This window comes from Hippichthys cyanospilos, chromosome 12 (assembly GCF_059441005.1).
Source record: "Hippichthys cyanospilos isolate Australia breed blue-spotted pipefish chromosome 12, RoL_Hcya_1.0, whole genome shotgun sequence".
In the NCBI taxonomy this organism is placed as follows: Eukaryota; Metazoa; Chordata; class Actinopteri; order Syngnathiformes; family Syngnathidae; genus Hippichthys; species Hippichthys cyanospilos.
The window spans coordinates 5,759,857-5,777,601 of NC_142380.1; the positions used below are offsets into that span (position 1 = coordinate 5,759,857).

The 17,745-nt window shown below is 45.7% G+C and overlaps 3 protein-coding genes across 6 annotated transcripts in view; 2 read left to right on the forward strand and 1 right to left on the reverse strand.

Moving 5' to 3' along the window:
* Window positions 1-6,486, forward strand: part of spidr (scaffold protein involved in DNA repair) — a 30,709-nt gene extending 24,223 nt beyond the window's left edge. For 2 of the 4 annotated variants that reach the window (XM_088429636.1, XM_088429638.1), the window contains 6 exons: window positions 937-1,135; window positions 2,300-2,443; window positions 3,055-3,148; window positions 3,237-3,351; window positions 4,698-4,757; window positions 5,930-6,486. In XM_088429636.1, coding sequence (XP_088285762.1) covers window positions 937-1,135; window positions 2,300-2,443; window positions 3,055-3,148; window positions 3,237-3,351; window positions 4,698-4,757; window positions 5,930-6,049 — 732 coding nt within the window. In that variant the 3' untranslated portion in view covers window positions 6,050-6,486. Of the gene's footprint in view, window positions 1-936; window positions 1,136-2,299; window positions 2,444-3,054; window positions 3,149-3,236; window positions 3,352-4,521; window positions 4,758-5,929 lie in introns of those variants that run through there. The other 2 variants (XR_015867461.1, XM_088429637.1) reach the window with 2 other exon arrangements.
* Window positions 6,279-7,548, reverse strand: cebpd (CCAAT enhancer binding protein delta). Its single transcript, XM_088429639.1, has one exon. The coding sequence runs from the start codon at window positions 7,473-7,475 to the stop codon at window positions 6,615-6,617; it is 861 nt and encodes a 286-aa protein (XP_088285765.1). The 5' UTR covers window positions 7,476-7,548; the 3' UTR covers window positions 6,279-6,614.
* A 1,529-nt stretch (window positions 7,549-9,077) lies between these two features.
* mcm4 (minichromosome maintenance complex component 4) lies at window positions 9,078-17,532 on the forward strand. The gene is made up of 17 exons (XM_088429527.1): window positions 9,078-9,153; window positions 10,122-10,196; window positions 10,265-10,426; window positions 10,488-10,627; window positions 10,693-10,794; window positions 11,547-11,642; window positions 11,712-11,807; window positions 12,723-12,861; window positions 12,940-13,160; window positions 13,232-13,352; window positions 13,539-13,798; window positions 14,750-15,115; window positions 15,191-15,318; window positions 15,425-15,632; window positions 16,483-16,711; window positions 16,989-17,122; window positions 17,205-17,532. The coding sequence occupies exons 2-17, from the start codon at window positions 10,136-10,138 to the stop codon at window positions 17,298-17,300; spliced, it is 2,559 nt and encodes an 852-aa protein (XP_088285653.1). The 5' UTR covers window positions 9,078-9,153; window positions 10,122-10,135; the 3' UTR covers window positions 17,301-17,532.
* Window positions 17,533-17,745: the final 213 nt, after the last annotated feature.

A 17,745-nucleotide genomic window follows, 5' to 3' on the forward strand; every position in this document is an offset into this window, starting at 1 on the left:
CCTGAAATATCAGCAGTTTCAGTTTGTGCATGTCTTGCTAAAAAAAAACATTGACTGGCTTTCACAATTGGAATTTTGGAGTCCAATCAACAGTTAAAAAAAGAAATAATACCACCATTCTGTCCAAAAGATGGACTTCTATTTAAGGACTGTGCAGTCAAGCTCCACCTGGCCTAGGAGGAGACAAAGTTTGTATATCATTGATGCCCATTGAAATGCAAATTCACATTAAAATTCCACCAAAAATGCGCCTAATCAAGCCACAACTATGTAAATACGTTGCCAACAAACATCCAACGTTCACAGCTTGAACAATGTTGTGTTTGCTGTAATTTTTGCAAGTTTGCAAGTCATATTTGCAAGTCATAACAAGTCATCCTTATTTTTGGAGAAGATGCCATATATCTCTTTATCCCATTTGTGTAAATTCCAACTGCTAGAAAGATGCCACAATGCTAAATGAAGATTTTTATTCTTTCTCTTTGGTGCGTCAGCAGTATTTAATGATTCTTTAAACCAAGAGTTGGTTTTGAAGCAGTCATTGTGAGAACCTTCCCGTGCATGGCCTTTGCCAGGCCGATTGAAATGCTGTCAAAGGTTCCTTTTGAGGCCCGTTTTGATTTCTGCTTCATTTTGACTTGAGGATAAAAGAATTAGGTGGCCACAAGCAACTGGGGCCCACCTTGCGCCATCTTACTTGACCCCAACAGCGATAAACTGGATGGAGAGAATCGTGGCGCACAAATCCATCGATTGGCTAAACCTTGAAACTTTGACCGAGGCGAGATAACGTGCGCTTGTGGACTTTGCGATGAGACACGCACATGCTCTCTGCCTGGCCCCCTCCCCACCCAGCGCAAAGAGAGCTAAAATTTCCCTTGTAGCGCTTAGCTCTGGAGCTTGCACACCGTGATGCTCTTTTTTTTCTGCCCTCAGAGGCGTGACGCGGGTCAAGGCGGGCTTTGGCTGGTGCTGACCGACGCCAGCCTGCAGGACGACTGTCCTCTCGAGCCCTGCAGGCGAACGCTGGCGCTGCATGTGAGCGCTTCCTGCGCGCTCACTTCCTGCGTGCGCCGAGCGCTGGATGAGGGCGCCGGGTGCCGATTGGCGTTCACAGACGTCATCAAAGAACACGGTAGTTTTCTTTTCGCTGCTAGATCGTAATGCGTGCTACACGTTCCGGTTGCTGTGATTATTAAATACGAGATTTCCTCAAATTGTGACCATAAAGTTACACTGCCCATTTGAATACCTTCACCTGACTTTATTTATTTTGTAAAATGACTGCTTTTGTTCTCACGTGCGCCTACCCGTCATATCCGTGTTTACAAATGCAGAACACAACATGAGCCGATTACCGGCCGGTGACAACATGAGCGAAATGATAAAATATTGAATCTTGCAGTGGAAAATAGGGCTCACATGTTTCACAGAGATCCTTTGCTTTTTCTGTCCCCATTATTTTTCTTTTTCTCACTACACTTTTCCATCAAATTGTAATATATTTGAATGAAATTAAAGGATTAGTGGATAATGTGCAGCACTGAAAGATGAATGGGCCAAAACTTTAAACACTTAAACGTTTTTCTCTAAACTTTGCAACATTCTCATTGCTTGTACCTTCGTCAATTCTTGAGCTACCTCCATGTATTGAATATCATTTCTAAATAAATTAAGTGTAGACTTAGTTAATGTCTCAATTGTCATTTACGGGGACATAAGCGAAATGAAGGAAAATGCCTCAATCAAAATGTGGTTGTACAACTTCTTTTCAAGGAGTACAGTGAAGAACCAAAAAAAAAAATTCAGAGTAAAAGACAAGTTTTAGTTGCAGAATCTATCTTTTTTTTGGCAATCATTATGGTAGGACATTTACATTTGCATTGACATGTACCTCACAAAGAAAAGGTATGTCTAAAAATGAAGCGTGTGACCTTAAAATGTGGCCGTAAACATAATATACATGTTTCAGCTTTACACTGGGCTGGATCTCATTACATCACGTTGCAGTTTACAAAGCAGCAACAACTCAGGCCAATTTCATGATTGCATTTTATTCACGTGATGTCCGCTGGGACTCGCTTTCACCAATACGAAGGAAATTGGGCTAGTTTGATGTAGAAATAGAATGCGAGGAGAAAGTGGTATTTCATAAATAAAGCAAACTGCTGGGAAAGCAATGTCAAATTGTTATGTTTACCCCCTGATTTATTTATGATTTAGTTGCCCTTGTTTTCACTCTCATTGGAGTGCACATTTTCAGGACATTTCCATTGTAATGTGACTTTTCTTCTTCAAGATATCCTGTTGTGCGTGGAACATTCCATCATTGAAGTTGCGGACGGCGCAGGCTCCGACCTGACGCGGGAGCCCCCAGCCGGCGCCGTCAGACTGGATCCTCTCCATGCGAAGGTCACGCCCAACTCGCTGTGCACTCTCACAGGTCAGTCCGGCTCTCTGAGTTGGATTCCTTCAAAAATCGTTTTTTTCCGTGCTCCGTACACTTTGGCTTGCATCCGTGCGGCACCGAGATTTGCCTCGGCGCCGCGACGGGCAAGCCCCGGGTGAAAAGCGTTTGCTTTCTTTGAATCTCTCCAACTGTGCAAACTTGGGGGGGAAAAAAAGTGCATCTTCAATCAGATAATAATGTGCATCTGTGGACGTGTGCTCGTTTCATTGGAGGTGCAAAGTGCGCGCTCACGACCCTTCTGGCTTTTTCTTGTCGGCGTGTGTTTGCTCAGCTGGCTCAGAAAATAAATACCGCATTATCTCAAGTGTGGATTCTATCTGCTGGAAATGATGAGTGGTGCAAGGCCCGGGCCTACAGTATGCTACAACTTATCAATTTCTTATTCTAGGCAGCCTACTTGTGTTTTTTGTTTTTGTCTGCTTATGTCTCAAAAAGTTGTCATGAACAAGCGCATTTTCATGGCGAAACTTGAATATGATCATCCAAATTGGGTTCAGTGCGCCTCTCAAAAAGGCGTGCTGGATATTTTTTGTTGCATCCTCACCGTTCAATTGTGCATGAGGCTTTCCGTTGTGTCTCGACAGGTGCGATTGTCGGCGTGGACGAGAGCGCGTCTTATTCGTGGCCCGTGTGCAGCCGCTGCAGAAGCCACCAATTACAATCCATACCCCCGCCAGGGTAATTTTCCAAGACCAGAGAGCATCCCGGTGCCTCTTGTCATCGACTGATGTTTAATTTATTCGTTTCTAAATTGCGTGCGTCTTAGTTGCGGTTTCCAGTGTGGCGCATGCAAGTTGACGGTGGACAAGCCAATCACCAAAGTGCAAATGGTGGTTTTCCTGAGCGCCGCTTCTCTTCAAAATTGCACCATCAAGGTGAAAGTGAGTGGCTTTTATTTGTTGACTATTTCTGCAAATCTCCGCAAATTGCTCGATTGAAGCCAATCTTCCGCTGCTGGTTAATACATGACCAACACACCAATGCACATAAGAATCTTCCTTGGGTGGGATCCTCCTTTTTTAGACCGCGAAGATTGACTTGTGCTATGCCGCCATTTTTGAACTGCTAACTTGTCACGCTAGCATGGGAAGCTAGCTTGCCGACAACCAGGATTTTGCAAGATATTTGACTGATTGGTTTTGATGCTAATTGTCACATTTTGCCGCTATGACTTTTTGAAGTGAAATCCTCATATTGGATATTTTGCTTTTTTTTTTACAGTCTTGAAACCCTTATACAGTTGCGAAATATCTATAAAAAGCAATCTTAGTGGTGTGTGATGGTATTACACGGCAAACACGGTCTGCCGTAGGTGATAAATAATTGAACCGGCCTCACTGAATGACTGGTTTAAGTGTGGAGATGAAATCAATGACATGCCAAAGCCAAAACAATGCCGCACCTCAAACAACTCCTTTGTTCTTTTCTTTTTTTTTTTTTAAAGTCCGTAGTCATCATACAACAAGCTATGCCAACTGGTGGTTGTGATTGATTTAACTCTGATATTTGATACGCCATGTTGCTCTAGCTGTCACAACAAAATTTGCATAGTCACGCTCACTTTGTCATTCATCCTTTCAAGTTACTCTAAAGTATCAAGATATTTTTCAAAAGACACACACATACTATATATATATATATATATATATATATATATATATATATTAGTTTTTTTCAATTACAGGCACTTTGATGCACTGCCTGTTTTTTTTTTTTTCAGATTTAGACTAACCTGTAATCTGAATAAACTTTGTAAAAAATAGTTAACTATCATTGAAAGTTGATTCATATAGCTTCTTTTCTTTTGTTAATAGGACGCAGTGAGTGAGTGACTGACTGAGTGTGTGTGTGTGCGTGCGTGCGTGTGTTTGTGTGTATATATATGTGATGTGTTTTCAGGTTGGTTTATGACTCTCTGTCAGTCTCATGTCTCTATTCTAATCCACATAATATATATGTGTGTGTGTATGTAGGTGTGTGTGTGTATATGTATAAGGTGTTTTCTATCTGAGCACGTCCAGTATCTTGTTATTGTGTAACTTTGCAATCAGTCTTTCAAAGCGGTAAACGCATCAGCGCTCTCTGTGCTGATATGCAAGTTGGGGTCAATGTGTCACTCAGCATCTGGTGCACATTAGTGGTGAGTCATTAGTTTTAATTTACAGTCTTAAGAGGATTATTAGCAACATTATTGTCAACACACCTTCTTTTCTCCCCCACCGCACAGCTGCAGCAAAGTACGATCATGTCCCTTCTTGACACGGCCGTCCTGGAGCATACAGTGGAGGTAGGCTTTCTTTTTTTTTTTTTAACAGTACGCACACTTTGTTACATAACAGTGGGCTGAGGCGGGCCGCTTTGATTGCGCCGCATTGATCATGTGCAAAGTCCCATCTGGCGATAAAGTGGATTTCATACACGAGTTGTGATTGTCCGCTGCCGATATGTGCATGTTTTGGCTTCATGATGTATCGTTGTAGAGCAGTGTAACTCAGGAAGCTTTTTGGTTTTCAATCAGATGAGACCCAGCAACATCTTGTCAGTGGAGCCCTGCTTTTTTTTTGGGGGGTGGGGGGTGATACAGTAGAGCAGACAGCTACGTAGCACAGCACGTGTACGTACACGTCAACAATTTGGATGATACACAATGTGCAGTCCCTATTTGTACACGTCAATAATGACGACGATTTAATTACCGATAAGCACAAAAATTTGTACAGGGATGGGGACGACACTCAATAACTGGCTAGGCCAGTGCTTCTCGATTATATTTTGCAAATCCCCCCCCCAGGAAAGAGAAATTCTTTGCCCCTCCCCCCATTATCTTTGAAGGTTGTATAAGTATACCAAACTGTATTGTTTTAACATTCACAAAAGAAAAAAAGCTATATAAACTTTGAATAACCGTTAATGACTTTTTACAGCGTTTATACAGGTTATAGGTTAGTCTAAAACTGAAAAAAAGAACCTGCATCAAAGTGCCTGAAATTACATGGCAAAACCAAAGTGCACAATTTGAGAAGGAATGAGCTAGTCAGCTAACCCCAAAAGGCTGGATCCACACATTGACGGCAGGCGTCCAAACGTTCAGTCGGGTTCCGCTGCAAAGGTTGGTCCGAATTGAACTAAACTGTCATCAAGCAAAGCCGACGTGGCGCCGCCACACTATTGGCCAAATGGGGCCCATACAACAAAATACCTTTCTAATATCAACAATTTGCAGCTTAAATTGTCACATTTTCTTTGACAAACCGTCAAGCAAAAAGACACTTTGCTCACCTTATCCAATTTGTGTCTGGTGGGAGGGTAATTTTTTTTGGACAAAAGCGTCCACTACTTTGCTCAAGCGCTTCAATTATTTTTTTTTTTAACTGGTGAGAAATGAGAAGCATTTGTTTGTCTAATAATTACAACTGTTGGCATGTAATTCTAAATTTGTGTGCGTGTTTGTGGTTTTAGCACTCGGAGTATGAAGTGTCCAGCGTGCTGGGGAAACAAGTGGGCCCCCTCGCTCTTTACGTCCGCGTGATCTCCAGGAGACCCTCACTATGGATCAGCCTGGAAGAAATCTGCCTCTGAGGGTTTTTTTTTTTTTGTCTACGCCCCCCTTCCGAAGGCCTCTTGGTGACTGCATGAGGCCAGCACCGCAACAGGAAGACTCCAAGCGGCGGTTGACAGGCACAGCCTGGACCAATGGCGCGAGTCCTGTCAAAGCCGCCCACGTGCATTTCAATTGTTTCACGTTTGTTAACAGAAAAAAAAAAAGTTGTGTTCCTGTCCAAATCTAACCACTTCTCAGAACAGTATGTGTTTTTTGTTTGTTTTTTTTATTGTAGCATCCATTAACAAAAACGTCTCATACAAACTATAGAAAAAGAAGATCATGCTCTGGCTCGTATACAAAGTTGGGAATTACAAAAACGTGTACCTTAGCAGGTATTTATGACATCATGTAAATGCAGTGGTAAAATAATTTAGGAATACAAAGAAAGAAAAAATAAATCCCACGAAAAATATGGCAGCAACATCATCATTTTCCAGTGCCATTATGGTCAGCTTAAAATACATCTGTTACAGATGGTAAAGAGCAAACGGTCTCTGAGGTATGTCTTGAAAAAGTTTGTCGGGGTTGTGGGCGGATGGGTCACCGAGCCTCGGCGCTCACGCTCCCCGCGAAGGAGGCGCCGGGCACGTGCTTGAAAAAGTCCCGTAGGCCGCCGAGCTCCCGGGTGAGCTGCTCGATGGTCTTGTGCAGTCTGTCGTTTTCGGAACTGAGCTCGATCAGCTTCTGCTGCATCTCCAAGTTGCGCATCTTGGCCTTGTCCCTGCTCTTGCGCACGGCGATGTTATTCCTCTCGCGCCGCTGCCGGTACTCGACGCTGAACCTGTCCAGCGCCTTCTTATTGGCTCTGTCCCGGGTCGACTTGCGCGGCGAGCCCTTGGCCGAGGCGGCGGGCTCCGGCGTGGCGGGCGGCGTGGGCTGCCCCGCGCACGGGAGGCTGACGGCCGTCTGGGCGCACCGCTCGATCTGACGCGGCAGGGACAGGGACATGGACATGGACACGTCGCTGTCGCTCCAGTCGGACTCCTGCTTGATGGGCGCGCCCCCGAACGCGACTGCGGCGTCCGATCTCCGCTGCGGGGCGCACTGAAGATGCGCGGCGCCGTGCGCGGCTGCGACGGCTGCGGCTGCGCACATGTCCGCTTTCTCCTGCTTGACCGTGTTGAAGAGGTCCAGGAAGAGCTCGTCGTTGCACAGCTCCAGGTTGGGCACGGCCGTCATGGACTCGATGTACTGGCTGAAGTCGATGGCGCTCTCGTCGTCGTACATGGCCGGGGCGCTGAGCTCCGCCATGGTGGCGGCGGCGGCGGCCGACGGAGGCGGGGGCGGCGGCGGACCCCCCAGCTTGACGGCGCTCTCGTAGAAGTTAGCGGGTTCCATGGTCCAGCTCATGCCGCATGGTGGAGACGCGCCGCGCGGGTCCGGGCTGTAGATGTCACACATGTGAACGCTGCGGGGGGAGTTTAGGCTTCTGGTTCCGCGGGTGACGTGCTTCTAGATTCGGACGCTTCCGAGTTCTGACACGGCGCTAACTTTGGCGCACTGTTTTGTATCTCTGGCTCGTGACGTCACGCGTACCCTCCCCCTGACTGGCCAGTCAAGTTGGAAGTGGAGTCACGTGATCTCCCGTAACATCGCATCCGAAGGGAACAGGGGGCGTGCCCTTCCTTTTTTTTATGTTTTGTTTTGTTTTACTACGACCGCATGAATGGCTCCCGGAGTTGTTTACATAGAGCTGGAACGTTTCGGATCCAGCTGAATTCTGTCCCCCGGACACTTGATCGGCATCTAACTGCGAGGGGGGTGCTGCGTTGCTGTCAGGGCCAAAAACAAGACCCCCGCTGGACCCCCCTGACAGCCACAGTTGAAGAGAACTATAGTAGTTTAAGACAGGGGTGATTCGAGAGCCAAGATCGTTTATTTTGTGTGTGTTTTTCATTTTCACATTGATGAAAGCGACGCAGAAAACTTTCTGGTCTTTGGCGTTCGGATAGATTGCCATAAGGACCTTGGCACTTCCACCGGTGTTTTTATTGATTCCATGAAACTTTTCCTGGCTAAAAAAAAAAAACAAAAAAAAAACTGTCACCTTCCTTCGAGCTGACATCACGATTGTCCTGTTGATGTTCTGAGAGGTCAGGGTGAGGTGCGAGTTTGTGTGTGACAATTTTTAGTCCCAGATGAAGCACCTCCTCTCTTTTTAGAGAGACCCCTAATTTACATTGAGGGCCGCTACTTAAATATACAGTCATTCGACATTTAAAAGAGTAGTACCAAAACTGACCTATAGATGACAGCATACTGCCACAAATGATCAAGTCGGAATCACATTCTGCTTTATTGGCTAAGTAATTTATTGCCTTGGTTTGTGCAACTCTAGTAACTTAATCAAAAACATCAAATAGTATACAGTAAGCATCGAGATGGAAAGCCCCTTGTGCTGCAGGCCATAGAATAAATCAAACCGTAAGGGCGTTGGTATCCTAGAAGTGTCGTTCGTCGGAAATCGTGTCAAGACAACACAAGTTTCAGCCAGTGCGGAATAATAACAAGCACATCTTTTAGACGTATGGAATTCAACAATGAAAATGGCGCCATCGCGTGGTAAATGTGCACAGTTGCAAGGTTGATGACACAGAGTACTATTTAAATACAAAAATAAATACATGTCAATCTCAATATCAATTAGTTACATTATTTCGATAAGGTGAGAAATGTCTAAATAATCATGGCGAAGGAAAGACTTATAAAGATGAAGCCTAGCAAACAAGCGAACCCGTTTGGACCAAACCAAATGAGACCGTGGAATCCGCATATTACCAGATTTATTTAAATAACATAAATTGTGAGTAATAGCTATCAAATATGATCAATTAAGACGTGAGTTGTAAATTTAAAATCCATTGCGTGTAGACGTACGGGCTTAAACGCCAATTTGACAGTGATAAGGACAACATCCGCAATCAAATCCACCCCTAATAGTAGTCGATCCAACCGGAAACGCGCAAGAAACTTTGGTGCCTCATTGGTCGAAAGTACCCGCGAAAAGTACGTCACACACAGTTTGGCGCCACTGTAGCGATCTTCTCCACCGAGTCGATCGACGCGTAGGTTAAAAGTGGTAAGAAGTGTTTTACTTCTTGTTTTTATTTTATTTTCTAGTCGAATGACTCCCCGTCCAAGTCAGTCAGCACATCCTCTAAGCTTGCCGTGCACATTCCGCCATTGTTCGGTCGTTGCAACGCCGAAGCCGCGAATGTATTGTTTTTTCTGCAGCCTCGTGTGGAAAATGGTGGAAATCGAACTTTTCCCATGCAAACATGCTGTCAACTGTTCGATTAGCACTTTACAAGTAAAGCACGCACTGGATGATTGTGTGAACCGTATAGTAGATTTTTCGTGTTTGGATTTTTATCGCAATGAGATGACTCTTATGACAACGTATTGACCGCATATTGAAGTAGCATTTTGATTTCAATTCAATGTCAAGTCCCAAAACCCCTAAAATGTTAATTTACATTGAAAACCTTATTTTTGTGTCATAATGAAGTGCTATACGATGTTTTCCTCCAAAATTCAGTAGTTGTTATCCTTTAAACAATAACGCAATATTCGTGTCTTTTTTTTTCATTTAGTTGTTTACATTTTATTTCAGATTTTGAACGAAATATTAAAGATAATATATTTTGTAGTTGTCATTTACCATGTCGTTTAACAAAGCACGTTTGTATTTCTGATCAATGACATTTTATTGTAGCGTTTTATTATTAATTGGTTTCTATAGTATATTCTCTATTGACCTTGTTCAGTGTTGATTTTAACTTGGTTTTAACTTTTGTTTTAACTTTTGTCTATTCAGATGTTTATAATTGTAGCTGTTTGAAGAGACTTTTTTTCTTGTTTGATTACCAGTGTAACACAGTAAATATGATGTTTGGCATGTTTTGGTTTAAAGAAATGATATATATATACACATACAGTATATATATGTTTACATAGTTAGATAGATATGAAATAAAAGTACAAATTTGATTTGATTTGGCTTTGTGTGAAGTCTTCCTCTTTTTATTGGTGGTTTCATGTGTCCAGCTCGAGTCTCCACGATGTCTTCTCCAGCATCAACCCCAGGGCGCAAAAGAGGAAAGAGCGCCGACCTGTCCGCAGGTACGTCGCAGTTGTAGCACGCCAACGGTTTCGTCCGACTTGTAGTCATTTATGTGGCGGTGACGCAGCCAGCAGCGACGGCCCGGCCTCCTCGCCGGCATCGCGGCGGCGCAGAGGCCAGGACTCGTCGACGGGGGACCTGATGCCCATGCCCCCCTCGCCCGCCACCGATCTGCTGAGCCCGGTGGCGCCGCAGGACGTTTCCCTCTTCTCCAGCCCCCGAGCATCAGGTGAGCGGCGGCGCCGCCGCGCCACGCAGACTTGATCTTACCCGACGTTTTTTGGGAACAGTGCTCCCCAATGACATGGACACCAGCTCACCTCTGGTGTACGGGACGCCCCGGAGCAGCATCAGGGGCACCCCTGCTCGCCAGCGTCCCGATCTGGGCTCCGTGAGAAAGGCCCCTCAAGTGGATCTTCATTCGGAGCCGGTAAGCCCCGCCCACATCGTTTGAGGGAGTGCGACGTTTCATTCGGACGGGTTTGTCGTTCGCAGCCGAGCGGCGAGGGCGCGCTGAACAGCGAGGCCAACGCGGGTCAGAGGTTGGTCATCTGGGGGACTGACGTCAATGTGGGAACCTGTAAAGAAAAGTTTCAGGTAAGCAAATTCTCAATTTGCTTGAAACCATGTTTTGCATTATTAATTTTCCCCTCAATCAAAGCTTTTTCATTTGAAAGTATTGTTTTATGGTAGAACTTTGTTCCAACTAGGCAGTGCTTCAAGTATTTTTTGCAAATCTCCTCGGAAAGAAAAAAAATATGCCCCCCGCCATGGTGACTATAAATAAGATAATTTTAACATTAATAAAAGAAAAAAAAGCAAAATCAATCTACTATACTTTATGGTTGGACACTGTTTATACAGCTGCAGGTTAGTTTGAAACTAAAATAAAAAGGTGCATCAAAGTAAATGAAATAATTGTTTGTACTGTAATAATTTGAAACATTTGATGCTAATAAAATAAATCAATAATTAGCAATGAAAGTAAATTGATCTGGAACAGCAACGCAGGAGCAAAGATATCTTAAATGTTTTAACCCGAAGAAAAATGTCTAATACATTGTGTTGATTTTTGTAAAATCTAAACAACCATTAATGTATTTAAAAAAAAAAATATTGTTGATAGCAATGTGAAGTTTAAAACTGCAAACTTTTGACTATGAGAGTGTCACTGTACCCTCTGGTGGTATGGACATGCAATTGCACTCCGCACACAAGCGCAAAGCTTGTTTTCAGGGTCTCCGCTCTGCCATGAGGGGCACACTTCACTTTGGAAGCACTAGAGCTTGCGAGCACGAAAGGCTAGAAGTTGCGTGGACATTCTTGAAGCTCGCGCGCTTTGCCCACAGAGGTTCCTGCAGAGGTTCGTGGACCCCAACTGCACGGAGGACGAGAACGCCGGACTGGACCTCAACGAACCCATCTACATGCAGAAACTGGAGGAGGTAACCACCTTGAGTGCCCCTCCTTCTTCTGCTTGGACGATTTGTCATAGCTCAAGCTTTGGTCCTCAGATCAGCGTGGTGGGCGAGCCCGTGCTCAATGTCAACTGCGGCCACGTGCGAGCCTTTGACGCCGAGCTCTACAGGCAGCTGGTCAGCTACCCGCAGGTTAGATTCCGTCGCAAGTCGGCACGAGCAATTAATCCTTTACTTTCGATTGGCTGTTAGCATTCAGTTCCTGTAGCAGTTCACAACCCTTTGTGTTATCTGAGGTTGTTACGGCATTCTTTTCAATATAAGAAGCGAGCAGACTGAACCACCGTCCGAGTCCATCCTTGTAAACACAGGAATATTTCTCAAATGGGGAGGATCATGTAAAAGATCTGATGTCTTCAGCTGATTCAATTAAGAGTGCACCGGCTAGAGAAAACTATTAATCGCTTTGACTCGTTTATTAATTGTGGTCTTTTGGCATGTACGCACAATCATAAACTACTGCTCAACTTCGGGTATTTATGGTAAAATGAACTCGAATCATGTCGCATGGAAACGGAAAAACAGCCTTGAGCGGATTCAATGGTAACACGAGCGATGCGTTCACTGACCGCTCATAATGTGGAAAATCTGAAACGTGCTTAACGGGCAACAAATATATCACTTGTGGATATAAACACAAAATATTAAGTTGACAGAAGTTGATATTTATTATGCCTTGCTATAGTTTTTACGATGTTGCCAAAGTGTTGGTGCATCTTATGCATGGTAACAAAAAATACCCGAATTTGACACCAAAATTAAGAGTGCGTCTTAAATTTGGGGTATTAGGGTACCACTGGCCTAATTGAATAGCATTACCATCTATAGATAACAGGACAGTTATATTTAGGCATCGGATACTCGCGGAAGCTGCCAAGACTAATTCTATGCCTGGCGATACTTCAAGCAGATCATGATGCACATGCTTGTCGTTATTTTTATGGCTCAAAACTGTCCAGGTTTGAAATTTGCCATCATTTCCAAAGCTGCCAATCGTCAACGTAATACTTGGTATGTGCCCGGCGCTGACGCCGTCTCCCGTGACAGGAAGTCATCCCCACCTTCGACATGGCGGTCAACGAGCTCTTCTTCGAGCGCTTCCCGGACTCCGGCCTGGAATACCAGATCCAGGTGCGCCCCTACAGCGCCGTCAAGACTCGCAACATGCGCGCCCTCAACCCAGAAGGTGAGTGGGACCCGACGGCGCCACCTCGTCTCGCCGCCGCCGCCTCAACCTGACGCCGCCGCCTCCTGTTTGGCGCAGACATCGACCAGCTGATCACCATCAGCGGCATGGTGATCCGCAGCTCGCAGCTCATCCCCGAGATGCAAGAGGGATTCTTCCAGTGCCAGCTGTGCGCCTTCAGCACACGCGTGGAGGTGGACCGCGGGCGCATCGCCGAGCCGGCCGCGTGCCGCCACTGCAACGCCGCCCACAGCCTGGCGCTGGTTCACAACCGCTCGCTCTTCTCCGACAAGCAGATGGTGCGTGGACCTCGCCCGATGCCGCGTGCGCGGGCGGGTCACGGCATCTGTCGCTTTCCTTGCATAAACAGATCAAGATCCAGGAGTCGCCGGAAGACATGCCGGCGGGCCAGACGCCGCATACCACCCTGGTGTACGCGCACAATGATCTGGTGGACAAAGTTCAGCCTGGGGACAGGGTCCACATTACTGGTGAGTAGGAATGGGAATGGATAAGATGCTTTCAAAACTTGGATTGCTAGATGACAGCACTAACACAACAGTACCATGAATGATTGCATTGACCAGCAGAGAAAAGCCCCCTCATGGCCATTTAACATTACAACTAAGTTCAAATATGTATCAATTGGAGTCCCCGTTGTACCCGTTGGGTTGCAGGAATCTACCGGGCGGTGCCCATGCGAGTCAACCCGCTGCAGAGCAACGTGAAGGCGGTGTACAAAACCCACATAGACGCCATTCACTTCCGCAAGACGGACGAGAAACGCCTTCACGGCCCGGAGGACGAGTCTGAGCAGAAACTGTTCACAGAAGACCGCACACGCATCCTCAAGGAGCTTGCGGCCAAGCCCGACGTCTACCGCCGCCTTGCCTCCGCCCTGGCGCCAAGCATCTATGAGCACGAGGACATCAAAAAGGTGCCCTTAAGTCAGAAAAAAAAAAAAAAGTCTGAAGTTAGAGTATTTTAATCAGTTGGTTCAAAAACCAAGTTTTCATTCCTATTGGTTTATCCAACAAAAGCATATTAGTTTTGAATTGCCAATGCAAAAGGTAAACGCACCAGGAATTTATTTGATTTGTTTAATCTCATTAGAAAAATCAAAAAGGTTGATATTTTTTCCCCAAATTAAAAGAAATTATTCGATTCAACGTGGGTATAATAATTTTGCTATTTCGTTGTGAATTCTGAGGAATTTTGAAGTAAACCGTTAGATTCGGGCAACATATAACATTTAATAAACAACAAACAGGAAGGAAGACAACTAGGTTCTTTTTCTTGCGAGGAGAACGAACAGGAACCTGACCTTCTCGCTCCTTCCAGTCTGGTTACAGAGCCTTTTGTCATTGGTCCTCTCGTAAGTCGTGTTCATCTGTTTGGGCGGGGCAGTTACTCAAGAGTGCTGAATTCTTAGAATTGCCTACATAAAGGGACATAACACCTTTGTGGGTGTTTCGGGTGAGAATTTAGTATTGTAAAGTTGAACTCCTATGATACAGCCCCTTTAACAGTCAAATAGTTGGAAGTATTAATAGTTAATTAGGTGGAAGTGCAAGATCTTGAACTTTTTTCCGTTTGGATGAGAACTATTGTCTTTAAAAATAGTAATAACATTAATAAATAAAAATTCTTGTCAAATACGTTTTTTATGGGGGGTAGCTGACACCCTTGACTAATGCTTATCTGATATAAGCCAATTGAGCACTGTAGTTATAACTGTGACCATCGGATGGCAGTGTTTCCACACAACAGATAGTACCTACATACAATTCAAACTATAGAACGGAAATCAATCTTGCATATGATTCCACCCATCTTTACATGGATATAGCACAATATTTCCAAAATATTTCCCTTCCGGTGGCGGCAGGGCATACTTCTGCAGCTTTTCGGCGGCACCCGCAAGGACTTCAGCCAGACGGGGCGCGGCAACTTCCGGGCCGAGATCAACATCCTGCTGTGCGGGGACCCGGGCACCAGCAAGTCTCAGCTGCTGCAGTACGTGCACAACCTGGTGCCCCGCGGCCAGTACACGTCCGGCAAAGGCTCCAGCGCCGTGGGCCTCACCGCTTACGTGACCAAAGACCCGGAGACGCGGCAGCTGGTACTGCAGACGGGCGCGCTGGTACTGAGCGACAACGGCGTCTGCTGCATCGACGAGTTCGACAAGATGAGCGAGTCCACGCGCTCCGTGCTCCACGAGGTCATGGAGCAGCAGACGCTTTCCATCGCCAAGGTGCGCCCGCCCCCGCCGCTCCCGCTCTTGGCGCCGCCCGGCGATGACACCGCCTTTGCCCTCTTTTGAGCGCAGGCGGGCATCATCTGCCAGCTGAATGCGCGCACCGCCGTTTTGGCCGCCGCCAATCCCGTGGAGTCGCAGTGGAACCCCAAGAAGACCACCATCGAGAACATCCAGCTGCCCCACACGCTGCTATCCAGGTTTATTCCTCCACATCCCTTGTTTTGCTTTTCCTATCCGAGACCTCTTCGGAGCGCTATTTGTGCAGGTGTAAAGACAATAAATCAAATCCAATTTTTCCATCAGGTTCGACCTGATTTTCCTGATGCTGGACCCCCAGGACGAGGCGTACGACCGTCGGCTGGCCCACCACTTGGTGTCGCTCTACTACCAGAGCGAGGAGGAGATAGAGGAGGAGTTTCTGGATATGGCCGTGCTGAAGGACTACATCGCCTATGCGCGCGCGCACATATCCCCCCGCCTCAACGAGGAAGCCGGCCAGGCACTCATTGAGGTACCAGAGTCCGCCTGTTTCTTCTGCTCGGCAACCGTGCAAATTGCAAACTTACAAGCACAGTTGCGGCGAACAGCAGCTCGTTTCGGCTGAGGTAATAGCGTTATTTTCAATAAAAGAAGCAAACGGACTGAACCACTGTCCGATTCCATCCTTGTTCCCAACATAAACAATATCAGAATTTGGCCCCAAAATGAAGAAAGCAACCTATACACAGGTGCATGTTATATTTGGGAAATTGTGGTAAATCTTACACATTTCCAAGGAATGTTTAAACTGGAACATTGAAGTGTAAACACAGTCAAAAAATGCATAAAGCGCACACACACATGCACAGAGAAATAACTAGCTACTATGAGCAACAACATTAGTGTTCAGTAGCTACTACTAAAAAAAAAAAAGGTGTCTTTAATGTATGGCAATACTTTCTCCTTATTGAAGTTAACTGGTATGTCCGGGAAGTTAATAAATGCGCCGCATTTCTGGGTCATAGTTTCATGAACTGAAATGTATACGAAACACAATCTTGCATAACAGATTCATTGTACAGACCTAAAGTCAAAACAATGTTTCAAACTAAGATTTTTGTGTCATCATTTGCTTTTAGCGTACGATTTGAATGAATAAATCGCTTGCACATAGTCAAGCGAAGCTTCCTGGGATGCCTTTCCATTCAAACAACATAAGGGCTTATTGCAAAGTGACAACCTCATCCTGATTGGCTCTTGATTTAAGATGGAGATTGATTGTGATGACGTTAAATTGACAAAAATTCTCCATGCCATTTTTTTCAAGATCCAAGCATCTTTTAACAAACACAAGCAATCAATTCATCTCTATGATGTATCAGGCCTACGTGGATATGAGGAAGATAGGGAGCGGCAGAGGAATGGTGTCTGCTTACCCGAGACAGCTGGAGTCCCTGATCCGCTTGGCCGAGGCCCACGCCAAGGTGCGCTTCTCCGAGACGGTGGAGCCCATCGACGTGGAGGAGGCCAAGAGGCTGCACAGGGAGGCCCTCAAGCAGGCCGCCACCGACCCCAGGACGGGCTTCGTCGACATCTCCATCCTTACCACGGGTAGGCTTCGCGTTACCTCGCCGCTTCGCTTTCCCGCCATCGTTGCTGGCCTCGCTTAATGTACGGTGCGAGCCGAGATCAAATGAAAGCTTTGAACATTGCCGCCACTGTTACCGCGTTAAAAGGCGCAGTCTCAGGGACGTTTGACACCGAGATTACGGAGCCTGACAAACTACATGCAACAATGCTTTAAAAGCCTTGCTCAAATCTCCAAAAATCAAGTGGGATCCGCGAGATGGCGTGATTGTGTCCTAGTCAGGTGCTTTTCTGCCGACAGGCATGAGCGCCACGGCCCGTAAACGTAAGGAGGAGGTGGCCCAGGCCCTCAAGAAGCTGATCCAGGCCAAGGGCAAGATACACGCCATCAAGTACCAGCAGCTGCTCGATGATCTCCGCGGCCAGTCGGAAACGGTAAACGGATATATAATGTGTATATATATGAAATATTTTTCATCTTAATGTTACTGAGTCATCTGGTTTGCCCGCCTCCCAGGCTGTAACCAAGGAGTTATTTGACGAGGCGCTGCGAGCCCTCACCGATGAGGATTTCCTGACGGTCACCGGAAAGACGGTGCGGCTCCTCGCTTGAGACGCCGACCTGACTTGACGTGCACTTGTAAAATACAGCGAGGCTTGTTATATACAAACGTGTTTCTGTTGCTCTTCAGTATGTTGCGGAAGTTCCCCCTTTTTGACACTTTGGCTTGGAAAAAATGGTTGTTATTAGAGCTATTGTTTGGAAATTGTCGCTGTACTGGTGTTGCTTATTTCTCAATGATGCTCTTATCTGTATTAAAGCAATAAATAGCTGCTCACTCAGGCCTCTTTTTTTCGTTTTTTTTTTGAAAGATGAATTACCATAGCTCGAGATGGGTTATGACAGACACTACACCCCACCAAAAACAAAAAATGTACCATTTTGAGAAAATTCTGATTTCACCGGTCTCAAAATGTGTTAAACTTGAGCCTAACAAAAAATAACTATTTGTAACAGTTGGAATGTGTTTTCTTTATTAACAGCTGCTGTACAAACT

Coding starts and splice junctions, on each gene's coding strand:
- mcm4 (XM_088429527.1), top strand. CDS start 10,136: ATGTCTTCTCCAGCATCAACCCCAGGGCGCAAAAGAGGAAAGAGCGCC. Junction 12,862..12,939: donor GCGCGCCCTCAACCCAGAAG/GTGAGTGGGACC, acceptor TGTTTGGCGCAG/ACATCGACCAGCTGATCACC. Junction 17,123..17,204: donor TCCGCGGCCAGTCGGAAACG/GTAAACGGATAT, acceptor CCCGCCTCCCAG/GCTGTAACCAAGGAGTTATT.
- cebpd (XM_088429639.1), bottom strand. CDS start 7,475: ATGTGTGACATCTACAGCCCGGACCCGCGCGGCGCGTCTCCACCATGC.